At 51.5% G+C, this 17,242-nt stretch overlaps 1 protein-coding gene across 1 annotated transcript in view; it reads right to left on the minus strand.

The window, feature by feature from the left end:
* The window catches only part of IGSF9B (immunoglobulin superfamily member 9B), a 97,670-nt gene that overhangs the window by 44,472 nt on the left and 35,956 nt on the right, over positions 1-17,242 (minus strand). The window contains exons 4-8 of the mRNA XM_065417219.1: positions 13,997-14,148; positions 10,490-10,607; positions 6,396-6,537; positions 5,899-6,044; positions 542-684 (exon numbers count right to left, since the gene is read on the minus strand). Of these exons, the coding sequence (XP_065273291.1) occupies positions 542-684; positions 5,899-6,044; positions 6,396-6,537; positions 10,490-10,607; positions 13,997-14,148 (701 nt within the window). The remainder of the gene's footprint in view (positions 1-541; positions 685-5,898; positions 6,045-6,395; positions 6,538-10,489; positions 10,608-13,996; positions 14,149-17,242) is intronic.

The raw sequence follows: 17,242 nt of genomic DNA on the forward strand, positions 1-17,242 counted from the left end.
CATGGGGAGCCTGCTGCTGAGAGGGGTAGCTCAGTGCCGCCACGGGCAGCCCTCAAAGCCCCCTACAGGGACAGGTGGAGGAAACGGTCTCTAGTCTCCGGCCCCTGCAGCACAGCAGAGGCAACCATAGCAGCAGCTTGGGGGAGGAGAAAGGGAAAGGAGACACACAAAGAGAATGGCTGACCCCATGTATGCATGGGGGGGTGGGGTTCAAGGGGAGGCTGGCAGCAGCAGAGGGAGTATTTCATGGGCAGACAGGCGGTTATAAATTTGCCTGTCCTCAAGGGGACCGGTCAGGTTGGTGAGCGGAGACCGAACTGGGGACTTGTCTGCCCCACTACGGTGGCTGAACCTTCCCTCACAGCTCCCAGTGACGTGCCTGCCCACCCCGTTAACTCCGGACCAACAGCCGCATGCTGCCAGACCCTTCCCCGTAGCGCCCTATGGTGTCACCATTTGACACTTCCCCACCACATTCGAAGCGTCCCCCACTTCTCTTTCCAAAATAGCCCTGTTTGTCTTTGCCCAGACACAACTTTACCTTTTCGACTCGCAGGGGGCGTCCATCTTTGTTCCACTTGACGAAGGTGACCGGCGGTTCTGCCTCCACTGGACAGCGGATGTAGCCATGTATCCCAATGGGAACATATAGGATGGGTGGCATGTTCACCACACGGGCGGGATCTGGGGGGGAGTAGTAGGAAGTTATTTTGAATCGTCTTACCCTCCTTTTCCCTCCACATGAACAAAACTATATGCCGGGGTGGCCTAACCGCTGCTCACTAGCCACATGCAGCTCTTTTACAGTTAAAGTGCAGCTTGCAGAGCCCCCACGGTCCCCACATTCTCCGCCTACCAGACTGGGGGGGCGGAGCTCAGGGCTTCTGCCCTGCTGCAGGGTCGTGGGGCTAGGGGCTTCTGCCAGAGACGACTAGTGCCTGCTGAGAGAGGGGGGACACACAATTTAAAGGTACAGCCCACCCCAATAGCTTGAGTCATGCCCCCTTCTTACCCTTAACGGCCCCTCCCTGCAACTCCCAGGTGCTAGCTCCCCGTGGAGAGGCAGCAGCAAACAGCTGGTAGGCGCTGCTGCTTTATCGCTGCAGGGAGACGCAGCAGCAAAAGCAGAGGCTCTCCCTGCAGCTCCCAGCTGTTGGCCACTGCTTCTCCCCATGGCCGTGGCTCCCAGCAGCTGCCATGCAGGGAGGGGACCCAGCGGCACCACGTGACCAAGCAGGGCCAGCAAACCTTGGCAAAAATCTGGGGTGGCATGCGCCCCCCCCACGTCATCTCTGGCTTCTACCCAGCAAAGAGGGAGGTCTCGGGGCTTCGGCCTCATAGGGTCAGTAATTTTGGCCACCCCGCTATATGCTCTTGTCACTGTACCCTGGTTTGGAAGGGTCAACGTCATCGTTATAATGGAGTGCAAAGCCTAAACGCTAACTCTGCGGCATCCATTACCCCCTGGTCCTGGAAGACCATTATCCTTATAGTCCCATTAGCCTCTTTGAATCCATTAAAAACATTTAGAATTTCTATCGAGCTTTACGTACTCAAAGCATTTCACTTCGACCTCCCTACCCTAAGCTGCAGGCCCATGTACAATTACCGTTCAAAGAAAAATACACGTGCAACATAATTACAAGTGTCCGCACGGCACCATTAAAACACTCCCTCTCCTGCAAAAATCTAAGCTCCTTCTCACTCAACCTCAACCACTCAGGCTCTGCAACTCAGTACACTGTTGGATCGAGGAAGCAGAGTAAGCCCTAGCATCAAGGGTACTCCCCTGAGCACACAGGGAGCTAAACACACACAGGGCGTAGTAGCAGCGTGGGTAACCCAGCTAGAGGTGGCATGCAAGGGAAACAAAACAAAGCAAAGACAACCCAGGGTTATGCCCTGTTTTGCTTCTTCGTGTCAAATCATAGCAACAATTAATTCAAAGCCAACAGCTAACTAGTGACTCCAATGTTTTAACAAAGGTGGTGAGCCAAGCTGGGAGCCGCAGGTTGTCAGACCCCCCCCATCTCTGCCCACCATACTGAAGGGATAGGTATTTACACCATTCATTCCACAGATCCACAAAAACCATGCTACTTGGAAATAGCTAGAGAAGGAAATACACAAGGGTTAAAAGAGAGAGAGTAAAGAGAGCCCATTGTTGTGAACCACTGGGGAAGGAAGAGAAAATGGGCAACAGACAGGAAGCCCCTATTTGAGGGGGTAAAGAGAGGGGGAAGATCGGAGAGCTCCTAAACTGAAAGCACCTGGAAGGAAAAGGTGTTCCTGTTGAAAAGATGATATAGCAAAGGGCACACATGCCGTTCCCCAATGTCAAATTACGATCCCCAGGTGCTACTTAGCTACATATAACTCCCACCCACCGTATCTGCATATGAAATCATTCCTCCCCCCCCTTCTCCTTTTGCTACCCAATCACCTGCTTAATTTCCAGTTCCCCAAACATTATATAGAGAGGGAAAATGTTAGAAGGTGTCAGTAATTCCCCAAGACAAGTACAGAGTGATGGGACGACCCTGCCATTGTCAGGAAGGAAGGTTTCATTCTAAGACTGATGGGAACATGAACAAGTCAACAGGAAAGAATTAATCGTTGTTAGTTGGGTTTTGGGGTGGGGGTTGTTTGTTTCCTTCCTTCCCCATCTCCAGATTTGATGGCCGGCCAGAGGGGAAAAAACAAAAAACAAGAAAACCGTAGAGATATTAAAGGCTGGAAACTGAATTATTAAAATCCTTACAAGAATCTTACATTATTGCTTTTTGGCTGTGTCCTGGGGCCATTCAGCACTGATATTTGCAGGAATCTGGGTGCCCATATGTGGAGCAGGGGAATATGGGACTGCTGAAGGTGTTTTTATTCCACAGGCTCACTGACATTTTTAACCCTAATCACTCTCTCCAAACTGCTAATATCCAGCCAGGAGTTACCAAGGTCACGTGATTGTGGTAGTGGCATCGTAACCCAGATTGGAAAGTAGTTTATCGTATGCAACTTGCTTTATTCCCCCTTAGTTTAACATCGTGTCTTAAGAAATGTAATCAACAAGACTGGATAGCTCAAGGGATCAGTAATGGCCTACAGAGCCTTTCACTTCTAGGTCACTGGCTGAAATCCAGCCTAGTTCAGTAACTACCAAAAGCTGTTACCATCTGACAGCTGCAATGGTGGCTTATGTGAAACAAGTTTGTGGTTTCAGCCCAGAATCTAACAGAGAAGTGACCACCACAATAATTGCCCACCCACTCCTCTTGTTGAGGAATCTTAGCAGAGAGGCCAAGGACTTAATGGGCCCTGGAGACCAAATTCCTCACCTACTCTCCCCACCAATCTTAAAGCTGATCCTTCCAGACGAGAGATGAAGCTCCCTGACACAACAGCATATGGGAAGTTTGTGCTGACACTGCCCCAGCACTGCTAGGTAAGGAGGGAGAGAGGACTGCATTCTCCAAGGCTGCCAATCTGCTAAATTTACTTCCAAAAAGTAGTTCTCTTTTAATGGAAGAAAGTTGACCCATGTGAAAACGAGGCACTCTAGCTCACAGAACATTAGCAAAGATCCCAGAACAAGATAAAAGCAGAGGTGTTTATTCCAACCAAGGAACTTGATTATTGCGAAGGGACGCCGAGCACGCCTTGTAGCTTTAAATGACAAAATATAAGAAGCCCTCTCCGCATCTCCAGGACCCAGGTGAAAGAAAAACATGTGCAAACCCCATCTTTGTATGCCTGATCTCCAGGACGGTTTCTGATGGTTATGAGCCTTGCAGTGAGGTTTGGATCTGAGGTCCGCCCAGATGCCTCTATAAGCAGTCCTTAAACTTGCATCCTTTTGAATAGGGCACTTCCTGGGGGCAGTCCCCTGGCTCTGGACTTCGCTTCTCTGGGAGTTCATATAAGAGAAGGAACTGGCTTCTTAGGTCTCCCAGCTCCTTAATGTACATTTATTAATGATCTATCCATAGCCTGAGTCTATTGGCCTTCAAGAGAAAGCCTAAGGCCCACTGGTTTGTTCAGACTTTTGCCTCCCCTTACAAAATCAAATGCTACAGTCTCCAAATCAACAACAACAGAACCTAGCTCTTCTGTAGCACTTTTCATCAGAGCATCTGAAAACTGTTCACACAGGAGGTCAGTATCACTAGCCCCATTTTACTGACGGGGAAACTGAGGCACAGAGAGATTAAACTGACTTGCCCAAGGACACCCAGCATGCTAGGGGCCAAACTGTGAATAGCACCCAGGTCACCGGAGTGCCAGGCCAGTGCTCCATCCACTAGGCCCACGGCCTCCAACATCACTCTTGTAAGCAACAGTCATTTGGCCCCTTACCACAGAACGCTGTAGGAGGGGAGGTATGTTAAATGTGAAGACACTGGGAGAAACATTCCTTTCAGAGTCTGTCTCTCTCCAATTTATTTAGATCAGTTACTGCTTTGTATTTAATGTTTCCAGGATGCCAACACACCCGGAAGACAAGGCAGCATTAACAGGTTTTTATAATTATGCATAAAAATATAACCACACACTTGATATGATGTGTCACGGCCCTACTTCCCACACAGAAGTAGACGGAATACAACTGATAATCAAGACACACTATTATTAGCGTTCACAGCCATCAGCAGTCGAGTCCGATACTCTGGCTAGCATTTGAAAGGCTGGAGAGTTTGGAACTAATAGTAGTAATCTTTGCACCTAGACACGTTAAAAAGGAGCGCAATCCCATCCATCAGCCTTAGGCATTTCAGTAATGCCCTTCACCGTCATATCTGACCCCAGTAAATTAGATCTACATAGCATTGCCCAGGACAGACAGTCACAGTGGTTCTACACACTCTCTTCCCCCATATAGCAACATCCCAGTTCACAGCTAGACTGCACAAAGTGCAGTCATTTATGCCAGCACACAGTGGGTGCAATCTCTAACTTTCTGATCTAGTACTATTTTATCCCCACTTTGCAGTGGGGTAAGTGCCGGGACAAGATGCAGGGCAGTGGTGAATCAGGGTCCGAGGACGCTGCATGGATGGTTTGGGGTATTTTGTATGTGAGCGTACGCTAGCATTTCCTTGCCTTGGGTTATGGTGGAAAAACTCTGGAATAAAGATGGGTCAAACGTTATGCTTCAGGGCAGGCAGGGGCAGGGTGTTTGGAAAATATCTTACACATTGGGGTGGGTGCCAATACAGGTGATGGGTACCTAGGCAAGGAAGGAATCCTACCCATGCTGCATGGCATCAAGCTGTTAGCTGGGAGTAGGGTATTCATCTTCCTCTGAAATATCAGCTACTGACAGCATGCTGTACTTGATGCATCAACTGTCTGATTCATTATGGCAAATGCCAGGTACCATTGCATTAAACAAAGTAATGAACCCACACACTCTGCCAGCCAGCCTAGTCTCATCAGACCCAATAATCTAGTGTGATTTTATTCCCCTCCACCTCACTCCGTATGTTGCTGTCATGTCACAGTAACCCTAAAAGTTACACTGGGACAGCACAAGAAATGCCTCTAGGCAGGATTGCGACAATGACATTATCTAAGTCATCTTCTTCCCATGGCAGCAGGGCCGGCGCTTCCACTAGGCGACCCTAGGGCGGCAGGATTTGGGGGGTGGCATTTTGCTGCCCTCGGCGGAAATTCGGCGGCGGGGGGGTCCTTCCACTCTGCGTCTTTGGCAGCAGGTCCTTCACTCGCTCCGGGACCCGCTGCCGAAGTGCCCCTAAGACGCGGAGCGGAAGGACCCCCGCCGCCAAATGCTCAGAGGAGAAGCGCTGCCGCCTAGGGCGGTAAAAACCCTGGCGCCGCTCCTGCATGGCAGGTTTGGCCTGTAGATCCCTCAGGCCTCCCTGCCCCACCATCTCCACTCACACTGCACTGTCAGGTAGGCAGAGGCTGACGGTGAGCGGCCAAGGCTGTTGCTAGGAATGCAAGTGTATTTCCCAGCATCGTCTGATTTGACACGGAAGATGATCAGCGTCCCATCAATCAGGATCCGGACCCTCAGTTTCAGGTCACTGCAGGGGGTGAGAGAACAGAAGGGAAAAGGTGGGCAAAAGGGCGGGGAGAGAACTGGAATGAGGAGTCAGTACCGAGTTCCCCTCATACAGGGAAGGGAGCGGCTCTCAGAGCCGGCTGCAGGGAGCTGTCAGGGCAACCCCAAGGGCAGCAGAGCAATGCCTGGACGGGTGTATTGGCCCAGGGTGGGGGCAGAGGCGCATTGCTGGGAGGGTATCCTGATTCCCTGGTGGGGATGCGGGGACCTCTGGAACAGCAGACCCCTTCCTTTACTGAGAGACAGACAGAATGGCTCTGCGACGAGAGGCGCTCCTCCCAGCACGGACCGAGAGGCCGAGAGCCCAGCTTACTTCTTGAAGTAGACGTTCTCCTCCTCCCAGTACCAGGTGTAGGTCATGTTCCCCGGATACGCCTCGGCCTGGCAGGTGAACAGGGCATCCTGGGAGATGTTGACGGTGATGTTCTCTGGAGGGGAAACGATGAAGGGGGGTCCTGAGGGAGAGCACGAGAAAACCAGTTACCTCAGCCGCCAAAAAGCTCCGGCCATTAACAGCCTCTCAGGGAAGAGGCAGCATCTCTCTCCCTAGCACACAGGGTCCAGACACCTGCAAGTACCTCTATGTATTCAACTGGCCTGGCTCCCACAAGACGGGCCTTCAACCCAGAGCCTCTGCCAAAACATAACTAGATTAGGGATAAAGCTCTTCGCACTGGGGCTACTCTGATGAGCCAAGGCCCTCTGGGAGAGAGGGATTAATGGGTGCCCAGCACTAACCTAGGAGAGGGCTCTGTCCCTTTAAGGCACGCAGGGAGTGCTGTAAGAGGATCATGCAGACGCAGCAAAAAGGGGGGTAGTGGGGACCGGAACAGGGTTAGACTCCAGAGCAGCAGAAGCTCTGACCTTGGTCTAGATGAGAGGACAGAGCTTCCAGCTAGCTAGTCTCCGGTGTCTCCCCCTAAACTCCCCCCCAAAGGGCAGTTTTAATCAGTTCCGCAGGGAGAGCTCAGCGCATGAAACAGACGCTCAATATTCAGTCTCTGAGATCCCCCTCGGCAGGGAAGAGGGGAAGGAACGGAAGTGGAGAGGGGATGCGGGGGGAGGCAGCAGGGAATACAGACAGCTTAACAAAGCACGCTCTGCCAATGTCATCCAGGCTGGCACCCACCCTGCTGCTGTCGTCAGGCCAACCACACTAACACAACACGCACTGCACCCTCTGTTAACCTCTCCATTCACTGAGCTCACCCCCGAGCTACCTCCTCTCCTTCAGCCTCTTTCCAGGAACCAGCACAGTGGTTTTTAACACCACCTGTGATGAGAGATGGTTACTCAGTAGCGAGGTCCAGGAATCAGGGCTCCTGGGTTTTATTCGCAGCTATAGTAGCACATGCTGTCTAGTGGTTAAAGCAAGGAGGACTGGGAGTTAAGTTTCCTAAGTTCATTTCCAGCTTTGCCACTGGCTTCCTAGTTGACCTTGGGCAAGTCACTTCATCTCAGATTCCTTCCTCCACCCCGTCTATGCTTGAAGAAAACAAAAAACATAACCAGATACACAGCCTGTCCCTGTCTATGACAGCTAACACATTTCCTAACAGGAGGCATTTGCCCAGCATAGACATGGCCCAGGGGTAAAAAAAACAGGAGGGTGGCAGCAACCTACCAGGAACGCTAGGTGAATTAGTTAGCTAATGTCTACAAAGCGCTTTGAAGATGGGAAATAGCGTACAAGTACAGAGCATTATTAAGTGCTTCAATAGGTGTGAAATGCTAAGCTCCCTTATCTTGCGGCAGAAATTGACCAAATAAAAGCTTTATACAGGGAGAGGAAGCAGGCCTGCAACGAGGACAAGACCCAGCAGGTGTCATTTTTATTCTGCACAGCATTTTCTGGTGTTTTGCAAGTCTTCCCACACTTCTTTAAAAAAAATAATCATCAGAGCCTCTCTGTTAATCGGGACAGCTGCTTAATCAAAGAGACAGGCCCTCCACTGGGGTGTCCCAATTAAGCAGATTTTGCTGTAGTATAAATGGGATGCAGAACCATTAGGTGCTAACACAGCAGATGTATGCCCCGCATGCGCACGCGTTCACACCCAAAGTCTGAAAGGGGCTCTGGGCTCCTCTGGGGTGACAGCCCGACCCTGTTATTAATAAAAAGGGGTGTGGACCCATCAGAGAAGCGATTACTGTGAAGTCCCACAATGCCACATCCCCCACAGACCAGGGATTCGCAGACTGAAACAGAGGCTCGCAAACGTTTTCATCCTGTGGATCACAGCTTAAGAGAGATTGTCTAGTGGATGTCTGAGCCGTGACTTTACGTGGGAGTGGCTCATCTCCCTCCCTGGCGATCACGTGGCATCCCTGTGGCAATTGCTTCTGGAAACAAAGTATTTATGTATCTTTAGCTTCTTCTAATGCAATTTTAACAGCTGCGAATGAGAAGCCAGCACGTGACCAGCTAGCTCGGCACAGACCCCCAGCAAGTGCTCCATAGACCACAGTATCAGCAGAACTAATCCAGACGGCAGCATGAAGCCACTGTCAACACCTGGAAGCCTGACTGACCTAACATAAGGCTCTGCATGTTACACGAAGTTTTAAAGGAAAAGTGGGGGGCACTGCCTGCTTCCCCATAAACAATGGGGTTTTAGATGCTTTAGGGTACAATTAGAGCTATTTCACACTTCCCCTCAAAAAAAATAACTCCCCCCATAAATAAAACCAAATGACAGGATGATGAAGAGCTGCAGGTGTGTCATGCAATTTCTGGACAGGTTGCGGGTTGCCACCAAAACGAGTATTTGTGGGACAGTCCTGACTTGGATACCATCAAACCTGGTAGAGTCAGTTTTGTATCATGTTGACTACGGTTCTTAGGACATTCCTATCATCACCTCCTCCACCATATAGCATTTCTCAGCCACAGGCCTGAAAGCAGTTTAGAAAAGCAGGCAAGTATCGTTATCCCCATTTTATAAGCAGGGAAACTGAGGCACGGGGAGGGGCTGTGACTTTCCCCAAGATCACACAGGGTGTCAGTGATAGAACCAGAACCACAGTCTCCTGGTGTTCAGCCTGGCACCTTATGCATTTCAACACACCACCTCCCAAAACGAGTTTGGGGGGGGATGCAATGTCACGCTGTGCCACGGAACAGCCCTCTCTAAGCACAGTATAGTTCAGAGGACATCTGCTGAGCAAAGGGAGGGAAGACAAATCAGCATGAGATATGTCCCTCAAGGCCCAGGACAGGTCCTGCTACCACTAGACTCTTGAGCATATTGTAGGATGCCGCATCAGCCCTCACTTCACATTCCTTGCTTTGGTCAGTTGAGCTGGCAGCCTGTAATGTTATTTAAACATCTCGGGTTTAGGCTTAATTTCCTTGTTTATTTATTGATGGCATGTTTAATGGATGGCTGGGAGGAGGCCACGTCTCTCTTGCAAGAGGCTGCACAGGCCGGAGAATGGGCCAGGTCAGTCCCTACACCAGAGCTGCATACTCCCCTCACAGCCCTTTAGCGGGAGATGCTGCATACGCTACTCACTGAATACACCAGGCTGTACAACACATGCCTTATTTTATACAGGCCTAGACAGCAGAGAAGGGGCTATCATTCATCATATGTATGTACCGCACCTAGCGCAATGAGGCCCAAGCTGTCTGAGGAATACAAATGTTTAATAATATACTGGACTACATAGGATGATGATAATAAATAAAATAAATAATAATAATACCTAAACTCTTATATAGCACTTTTCCCCAGTAGAACTCAAAACATTTGGCATTTCCATGGAGCTTTAAGCTTAGGATCTCTAAGCGCTTTACAAACATTAACTCATTAAGCTTCACAACCCCAATGGGAGGTAAAAACTCCCAGTTTCATAGATAGCGAAGCTGAGAGAGTGATTCGCACTTGTTAGTGAGTCAGCAACAGAATCTGGAATAAACCCAGAAGTCCTGACTCCCAATCCCCTGCTCTAACCACTAGCTCATGCCGCTGTACATTGGATCACATGGAATACCCCTAGAAGACTGACGCAAAGCCAAGAACAAAACCCTGCTTTCCTACTGGCTGCTATATTCGTCTTCAGCCTCTAAAAAAAAAAAAAAAAAAAAGAAAAAAACAACAACGTTGTGTGCTGCCACCAGAATCTCTATCTGTATCAGCAACAGGCAGCTGAACGCAATCATTTTCCCCCACAGCATATACGAGCAATGCTGATGGATGGGCTTTCCCTGGCAGCATGTGACTGGCTGGTTTAAACTCCCATCATTCCTGTAGCCAGTCAGTAACTGACAAGGCTCTCGAGTGCCAATTCTGAGGGCGCTCCGTCCTCTGCCCAGCTTTCTGGAGATGCCCTCATTGCAAGGCTAAGCGTAGTTGAAGCACAGGGCTAGGAATCCCACAAGGAGCTTCCCATGAGAGGAATTACCTTGTACGAGCAGGCGAGTGGTGTGCACAGCCTCCCCTTGGATGCTGTAAGCCCGGCAGGTGTAAGCGCCTCTGTCTTCCCGACTGACCGACACGACAGTCAGACTCCCATCACTCACCTGGACCAAGAACAAGGGAAACGCTTCAGCACACATGAGCACTCATGCTAACGCCCACCCCCAGCACCCACCTCACACTCCCATCCTAGAGCCTCACTACGGTGCACTAATCCACACGGTCACCAATCCCCAGGCTGGCGTGCATGCCCCTGCACACACTCTCTGTTGGCTGTTCAGAATTTTCTCTTTCGAATTTCCCTGCCTCCAGCAATGCACGGGTGATGAAAGGTTGCGGGAGGCCAGGACTGAATAAGGACTGGGTTAATGTCCATTGATAAAGCAGTAGGGAGGGATCAAAGGTATCTGCATGGCAGGCTCCCCTCTCCCCAGGCCATTAGAAGAGCTGATCTCACCATTGCCTTGCACATGTTCAGAGCAGGTTTTCTGACCCCATGGTACTGAGTCCTTCCCATCCGCCAAGCCAACGTCACGCTGTCGCAGTGACGAGTTAGAGGCCTGCCGCTGCCCTGCTGCCCCTGGCCAAGGGACGACGTCAGCTAGAACGCTTCTGTCGGCCTTTCCATCCGGATACCTGGAACGCTCTTCACAAAGGGGGGCTACTCTCATTACCCCCTTGTCACTGCTAGGGAAACTGAGGTCCAGTGACTCGCTCAAGGTCACACAGTGATGCAGACCGAACTGGGAACACAGCCCGACTCCCAGCCCCCTTTCCCCAACCAGGGGGCCATGCTGGTTTCTCATTCCCAGAGGTGATCTCCTTAAGGCAAGGCTTGGGTGCACTGGCAGGCGGGTGCTGAGGAGGAGCCTGCATAGCCCTGCCCGTGCTGTGGATTAACAGCACTTCCGCCTCCAGGGCTGCTAGCGTGGTACCTTTCACTAGTCCTTAAGGGGCCAAGTTCTCTGCAGGTGTAACTCCACCAACTCCATTGCAGAGAATCTGGCCCAACAAGTCCATGCCTTACTTTTACACAGGGACTCAAGTTGCTGTAAGCCAGCCCCAGACTCCTTCCCTTGCAGGGCTGAGACACAAGACCAAGACATCATCATCATCTGCAGCTGCTGCTTGGCGCTCACTACAACCAACTGCATGCTCCCCGGTTTGCGCAGCAGCTTCCTTCCCTGCCTTTCCTCCTCCTCCTCCTCCCCTCCATGGCAGAAGTGGGGGCTGCTCAAGCCCTCCAGCGATTCACGTCCATTACCACTGGCAGGTGAGAGATTGCCAGCGCTCAGCAGGGGAGGAGATGTGTAATGGTCATCCCCTACCATCCCCATTTCAACTTCCCCCCTCCCTTCTTCCTCTAGGCAGGCACATTAGCAGAAACCTGTCCCACGGGGGCTGTGGTGCAATCGACAGTGTTGTACAGAGCCATTATCAAACCTGCTCAATTTCCCCATCCTCTGCTTAGCATGGCTGGGCTCCTGCCTCTGATGGCAGCAAGGGCTGGAGAGGTGGGGGAAGGGCACAGCTCCTCACTCCAGGCACTGGGCAAGCGGCAGAGGAAGGATACAGCTTCCGCTATGCAGAAGGATGGGAGGGAAGCAACCCAGAGGTAACGCACCCCCTCCCCCACAGCCAGAGCCTCACCCCACTTCCATCTGCCCCCTCCCCGACACTCACTCTGCCTCATCCTTCTATTTCAATTAGTAACAAATTATTCCTAATGACTCATTAGTGCCTGCGCTGATTCCAATGCTTGATTTGCCAATTACAGCTGTATGGAATCCCTGGCTGGGCTGAGGATCAGAGGCTTCTGAGGACACCCGGAGGATCTCTTAGGGACTGACACAGGAGGGAACAAATCTTCCTAGTTGACCCTGTTCAGTCACGGGAACCCCAGTGCAGCAATCCCCAAGTGAATGCCCCCCACGTGTGCCTGCCGGCACTCCCCTCCCCACAACACCCCCCACACACATCCCTCCCTATCAGAGAGATTTCCAGCACTGGCAATGAGAGTAAGAAAACTCATGTCAAATCCAGACTCTATGAGCCAGATCTGCTCCCTCTGAACCCAATGGGCTTGGCCTGTGCCTCTCATACACGGCAACAGCATCCAGGGCTGGGATAGGCCTAGCAGTGCCTCAGAGCCTGGGTTTCAGACCGAGGCTGTGGCATCCACAACTGCAGTTCAGGACGGCCCATCCCTTCCCTCGGTGCAGGTTCAGATGGGACCCGGAGCTCCTGCCTGCAAGGCCCTTACATCCCTACATGTAGGTAAGAACCACTCCAAGCCCAGGAAGGAAAAGCCACCGAGCAGCACCGATGGGTACAGAGGGGACAAGATGAAGCAACAATATAGTCAAGACTGCGGGGCAGGAATAGTGCCCCCAGCATGGGGCGGATGAGCAGGGGGAGGCGAGCTGAGGGCTCATTGACTGTTACTCTACATTTCAAAACACTCTGGATTTTAAACCCACATTTTATAGAGAACTGGAAGACAAAAAAGGGAGGAGGGAGACTGAGCAAACTGAACAGATGGACGTGTGGAGATGCACAAATGGATGGCTGGATCAAGCATTTGCCTGGTCCCAGCCAGCTCCTCCATTCCAGATAAAGTAAGGGCGAAGGGCTTGGCTCTCCTCCCTCCCATACCAGGCTGCAATTCCAGGGAGTTACTCCTGATTCACATCAGGGGAAAGCAAGTGAAGAATCAGGCTGGGAGTTTCTAGTAACTGAGGACTTCCAAAGCCACTTCTCAGAACCTCCCGTGATCCCATCCTGGGGGAAGGAAACCCGAGCAGCTCCCACAGGCTGCATTCAGGAAGGCATCTCATCAGCAGAGAAAACCTTCTTCTCCGAGAGGCACGGGAAGCTCTCTCTGGGGGCCTGGCACCTTCGTGTGGGTTAAGTGTAGCTGGAAGGAAGATGGAATAGAACAGAGATGGGGGTGGGGGTGAGAAAACAAGATCGGAAAAGCAGTTGCCCGTATGGAAACCAGGCCTAGCAGGCTCCGGGCACAAGCGCTGCTCCCCAACCTTCATGGCCATGGCAGGCTGGAAGGAGGAAGGTCAAGGCCTGTTGATGCTACCTGCAGTTCAGACAGGAGAAACTGAATCTCAAAAGGCAGCCAGGAAACAGACTGTGGAGGGAGGGGAGTGCTGAGGCAGCAGGAAAAGCTCCAGAAACACCAGCTGCTTCAGCAACATCCATACCCCTCCTTAAGAAACCCTGATTGTGCCACCTCCTGTGGTCTTCTGTACACCTGGAGCCCAATCCAACCTTGAGAGGACCTCTCGCGAGAGCAGGGGCAGGGGCTATCTCAGTCCCATGAGCTATTGTTTGATACTAGCCAGAAATCTGATATATGAAGGAGCTTCCTCTACATCGAGGCTGAGACCCTGCAACTCACTGCAGTGGTGACACGCCTGGCTCTCCCGCCACAGGGGTCAGGGTTAAGTATTTACAGCAGCTGACCAGGCCAAGCACTTACCTGGTATTTCCCACTGGCACCTACGAGGTCCCCTTCTCTCAGCCAGGTGACAATAGGTTTGGGGTTCCCGAAAGCCATGCAGGTCAGGGTGACACTGCTGCCCTCCTTCGCTTCTACGTACTGGGGGGGCGTTTCCGTGAAGGTGGGGGGAGCTGCGGGGGAGACACAGAGAGGCAATGCTGCATTCAGCAAAAAGACACCATCAATCCATCCTGGCCGCTTGCTACACACCGGGCCGCATGGGATGGTCTACCTGCACACGCCAATCCTGCAGTGCAGACAGGCAGCGGCCAACAGCCATGTACCGAACACTTGGAACGAGTCATTCGACTGAAGCCAAAGAGAGCAGTAAGCGATACAGTTGCATGCACTGTCTTTAGTCATTTACTCCAGCTGGAAGTAAGTTCAGAATAAAAGCCAAAAGCCAACCCTGAGTCACCTGTCCTCATTAAACAACAGCCACCCTTAGCAGGTCCCTAGCTCCCTCCATCAGAGGATAGCAGCACAAGTCGCAAACAGCAAGGCCAACACTTAATAAAAAAAATGCCCACCAATTTCAGATGCCTCTGTTTATAGTCAAGGCTGGTGTTCGAAGGTTCTGAGCACCTGCAGCTCCCTCCCGCTGACTTCTGCAGGATGTGGGGGGAGGGAGCTCAGCCCTTCTGGGCATCACCCCAGGGGCGGGACACTGAACACCCAGAAACTGGGGCCACTCTTGAAAGCGCTGGCCTAACCCATGAAGCCTCACAATCCTCTTGTGAAGTACACAACTGAGGCACAGCGAGGTAAAGCGACCGGCTCCAGGTGTCACAGCCATGGTTCGTGCCAGAGCCCCAGCTCCCTCCTCCCACTCCGGGCGCTTCCCCATTTACAGTTCCAAGTTACTTTCCCCACCATATGCATTAACTTGTTATTGTCACAACACATGAAAACACTGCACTGCAGAGAGAGAGAGTCTCCTTCCGATTCAAGAGGCTGGCAGAATTACAGCACGCCCCTAATTATCAGGCGCAGTTAAATCCCACTTTCTAGGAAGACATGTTGGCAATTTAATCTACGCTGAAAAGAAGTATATGCGGTTTTCCCCCAAATGATTATTTTTTCCTAAGAAAACTAAGTGAGCTAATGCGCTCCAGAAGCACTAAAGCCCTCCCTCTAAAAGCAATTCTGCTTATACTGTACGGCTGGGCCTAGAGGATTAAGATGATTATTTCGGTTATTAAACCCCTGCGTGCTCAGCACTATATGAAATACAGAGAAACAAGTTCCGTGGGACAGGGCGCATGCAGCCAACACAAGGCTATGCGGCACTCAGACGGGCTATCTTTGAGGAAAGCTTGCAGGAATAATGGCACAGGATCTCTTGGAAACAGACAGCAAGGGAGAGGAAGGGGTCACCTTCACCTGCAGCTTTCCAGGGCTCACCACACTTCACCCCTGAATGGGGAGGGTGCCATAGGAACTAGCCATACCAGGGGAAAGGAAGAATTAGCCCGTGCCATGAGAAAGGGGCAGGTATTCACCCCAACCAGCCTCCACTCCATGCTGGGCCACCATGGGCACCTGTCACAAGGGAGAGGAAGCAGCGGCTGAGCTGGTCCCATGGCAGGTGCTGTGGGAAGGTACCGCAGCATCTTCTCCCGTCTATGCAGCTTCCAAGAGCTATGTGCAGCTGAGGCGAAGTATGGGCCCCACTCAGGAGCATCCCCCGCCTGTCCCAGCACATATGGACACACACAAAAGCCTTCAGGGAAGCACTTACCACCTGCCCTGCCCCACACAGGTCTCCACAGACAGGCACACCAGCATCCAAAGACATACTCCCGCCCCAACACACACCACCTGTGTTCCACTCCCCCACCTTGCCCTCCAGTGGGGCACAGGGGGAGGGGGAGAGTCTCTAAAGCTGCGGGTGCAGGAGGTAAACCCCCTCCCCTCCCCAAAGGCTACAACCACAGCCGCTGCAGGGCCCCCTACACACAGGGGAAAGAGCACCAGGCTCCACTCCCCCTGCATTGACACATGCGCTTTTCAATCTCCACTCCTCATGGGCCCTTCCAAAGACTCTCCTGATTATTAAGTATTGGGGGCTGGGGAGGGAGGAGACTCTGTTTTGATTAAAGCTCCATCCTGTTTGGATTATCTGCTTCCTGGTGACTCAGTCTGATTTGCTCAAGTTAATAACTGAGTCAATCTCAAACCCGCTAGGATCCTGGGCTGCTCCCTAATTAGGCTCGGGACACATCCCTGCCCATCTTCAAAACTTGCTCCGCTTCCTGACCCAACCCAAGCAGTCAGACTGCAGATGTGCAGAGGGAGGAGAGCTGCTCCACAAGACACTGGGGTTGGGGGGAATAACTCGAAGAAAAGGAAAACGTAGGCTTAAGTATCATCTGATCTTCCTGATCTATCGGGCTGTGGAACAGACTCCTCAAGAGAAGCAGATTGGACAAAGCACTAGAGAATGGATTGGAGGGAGCGACCCTGCATCAGCCCAGGACAGCATGATCTTATCTACGAAGTGTGCCAGTGACTAGCCGAGATCCAAAGGGACCTCCCAGCCCTCCAGACAAAAGGAAAGAACCGCTCTCTAGGCTCAGTCATGGGCACTTACACACACACACACACAGGAGGGATAGCTCAGTGGTTTGAGCATTGGCCTGCTAAACCCAGGGTTGTGAGTTCAATCCTTGAGGGGGCCACTTAGGGATCTGGGGCAAAATCAGTACTTGGTCCTGCTAGTGAAGGCAGGGGGCTGGACTCGATGACCTTTCAAGGTCCCTTCCAGTTCTAGGAGATGGGATATCTCCATTATTAAACCCTGATCTGGAGGGAGGCATTACTCTTTGCCGAGGTACAGGCAATTGAGACTGGAGGCCTAAAGGAGATAGGAAAATTCCAGCCATAGTCCAAACATCCTGGGTTGAGCAAAAAGGACCTTACATCCATGCTCTTGGATCTGCACTCAGCCAAGCTAAGGTCTCATTTCTTTAGTTCTTGAATAGGACAAGACGGAAACCTAACACCCTGGGGCAAGTGAGCCAGCCCACAAGTTTACTTTTTGCATTTCATTAACTTCAGACAATTAAACTAAACGGATTGGTTTCACTTCCTGGTTCTCCGGCCACAATGCTGCAGTGCACCACCCACAATGCTGCTGCATTTAAGCTGTGAACAATGCAGGGAAGTGTTCAATGAAACAAATTCTCTTCTCACTGAAAGTCATGAAAACTTGTGTTTTATTAT

Source organism: Emys orbicularis, chromosome 15, assembly GCF_028017835.1.
Source record: "Emys orbicularis isolate rEmyOrb1 chromosome 15, rEmyOrb1.hap1, whole genome shotgun sequence".
Taxonomy (NCBI): Eukaryota; Metazoa; Chordata; order Testudines; family Emydidae; genus Emys; species Emys orbicularis.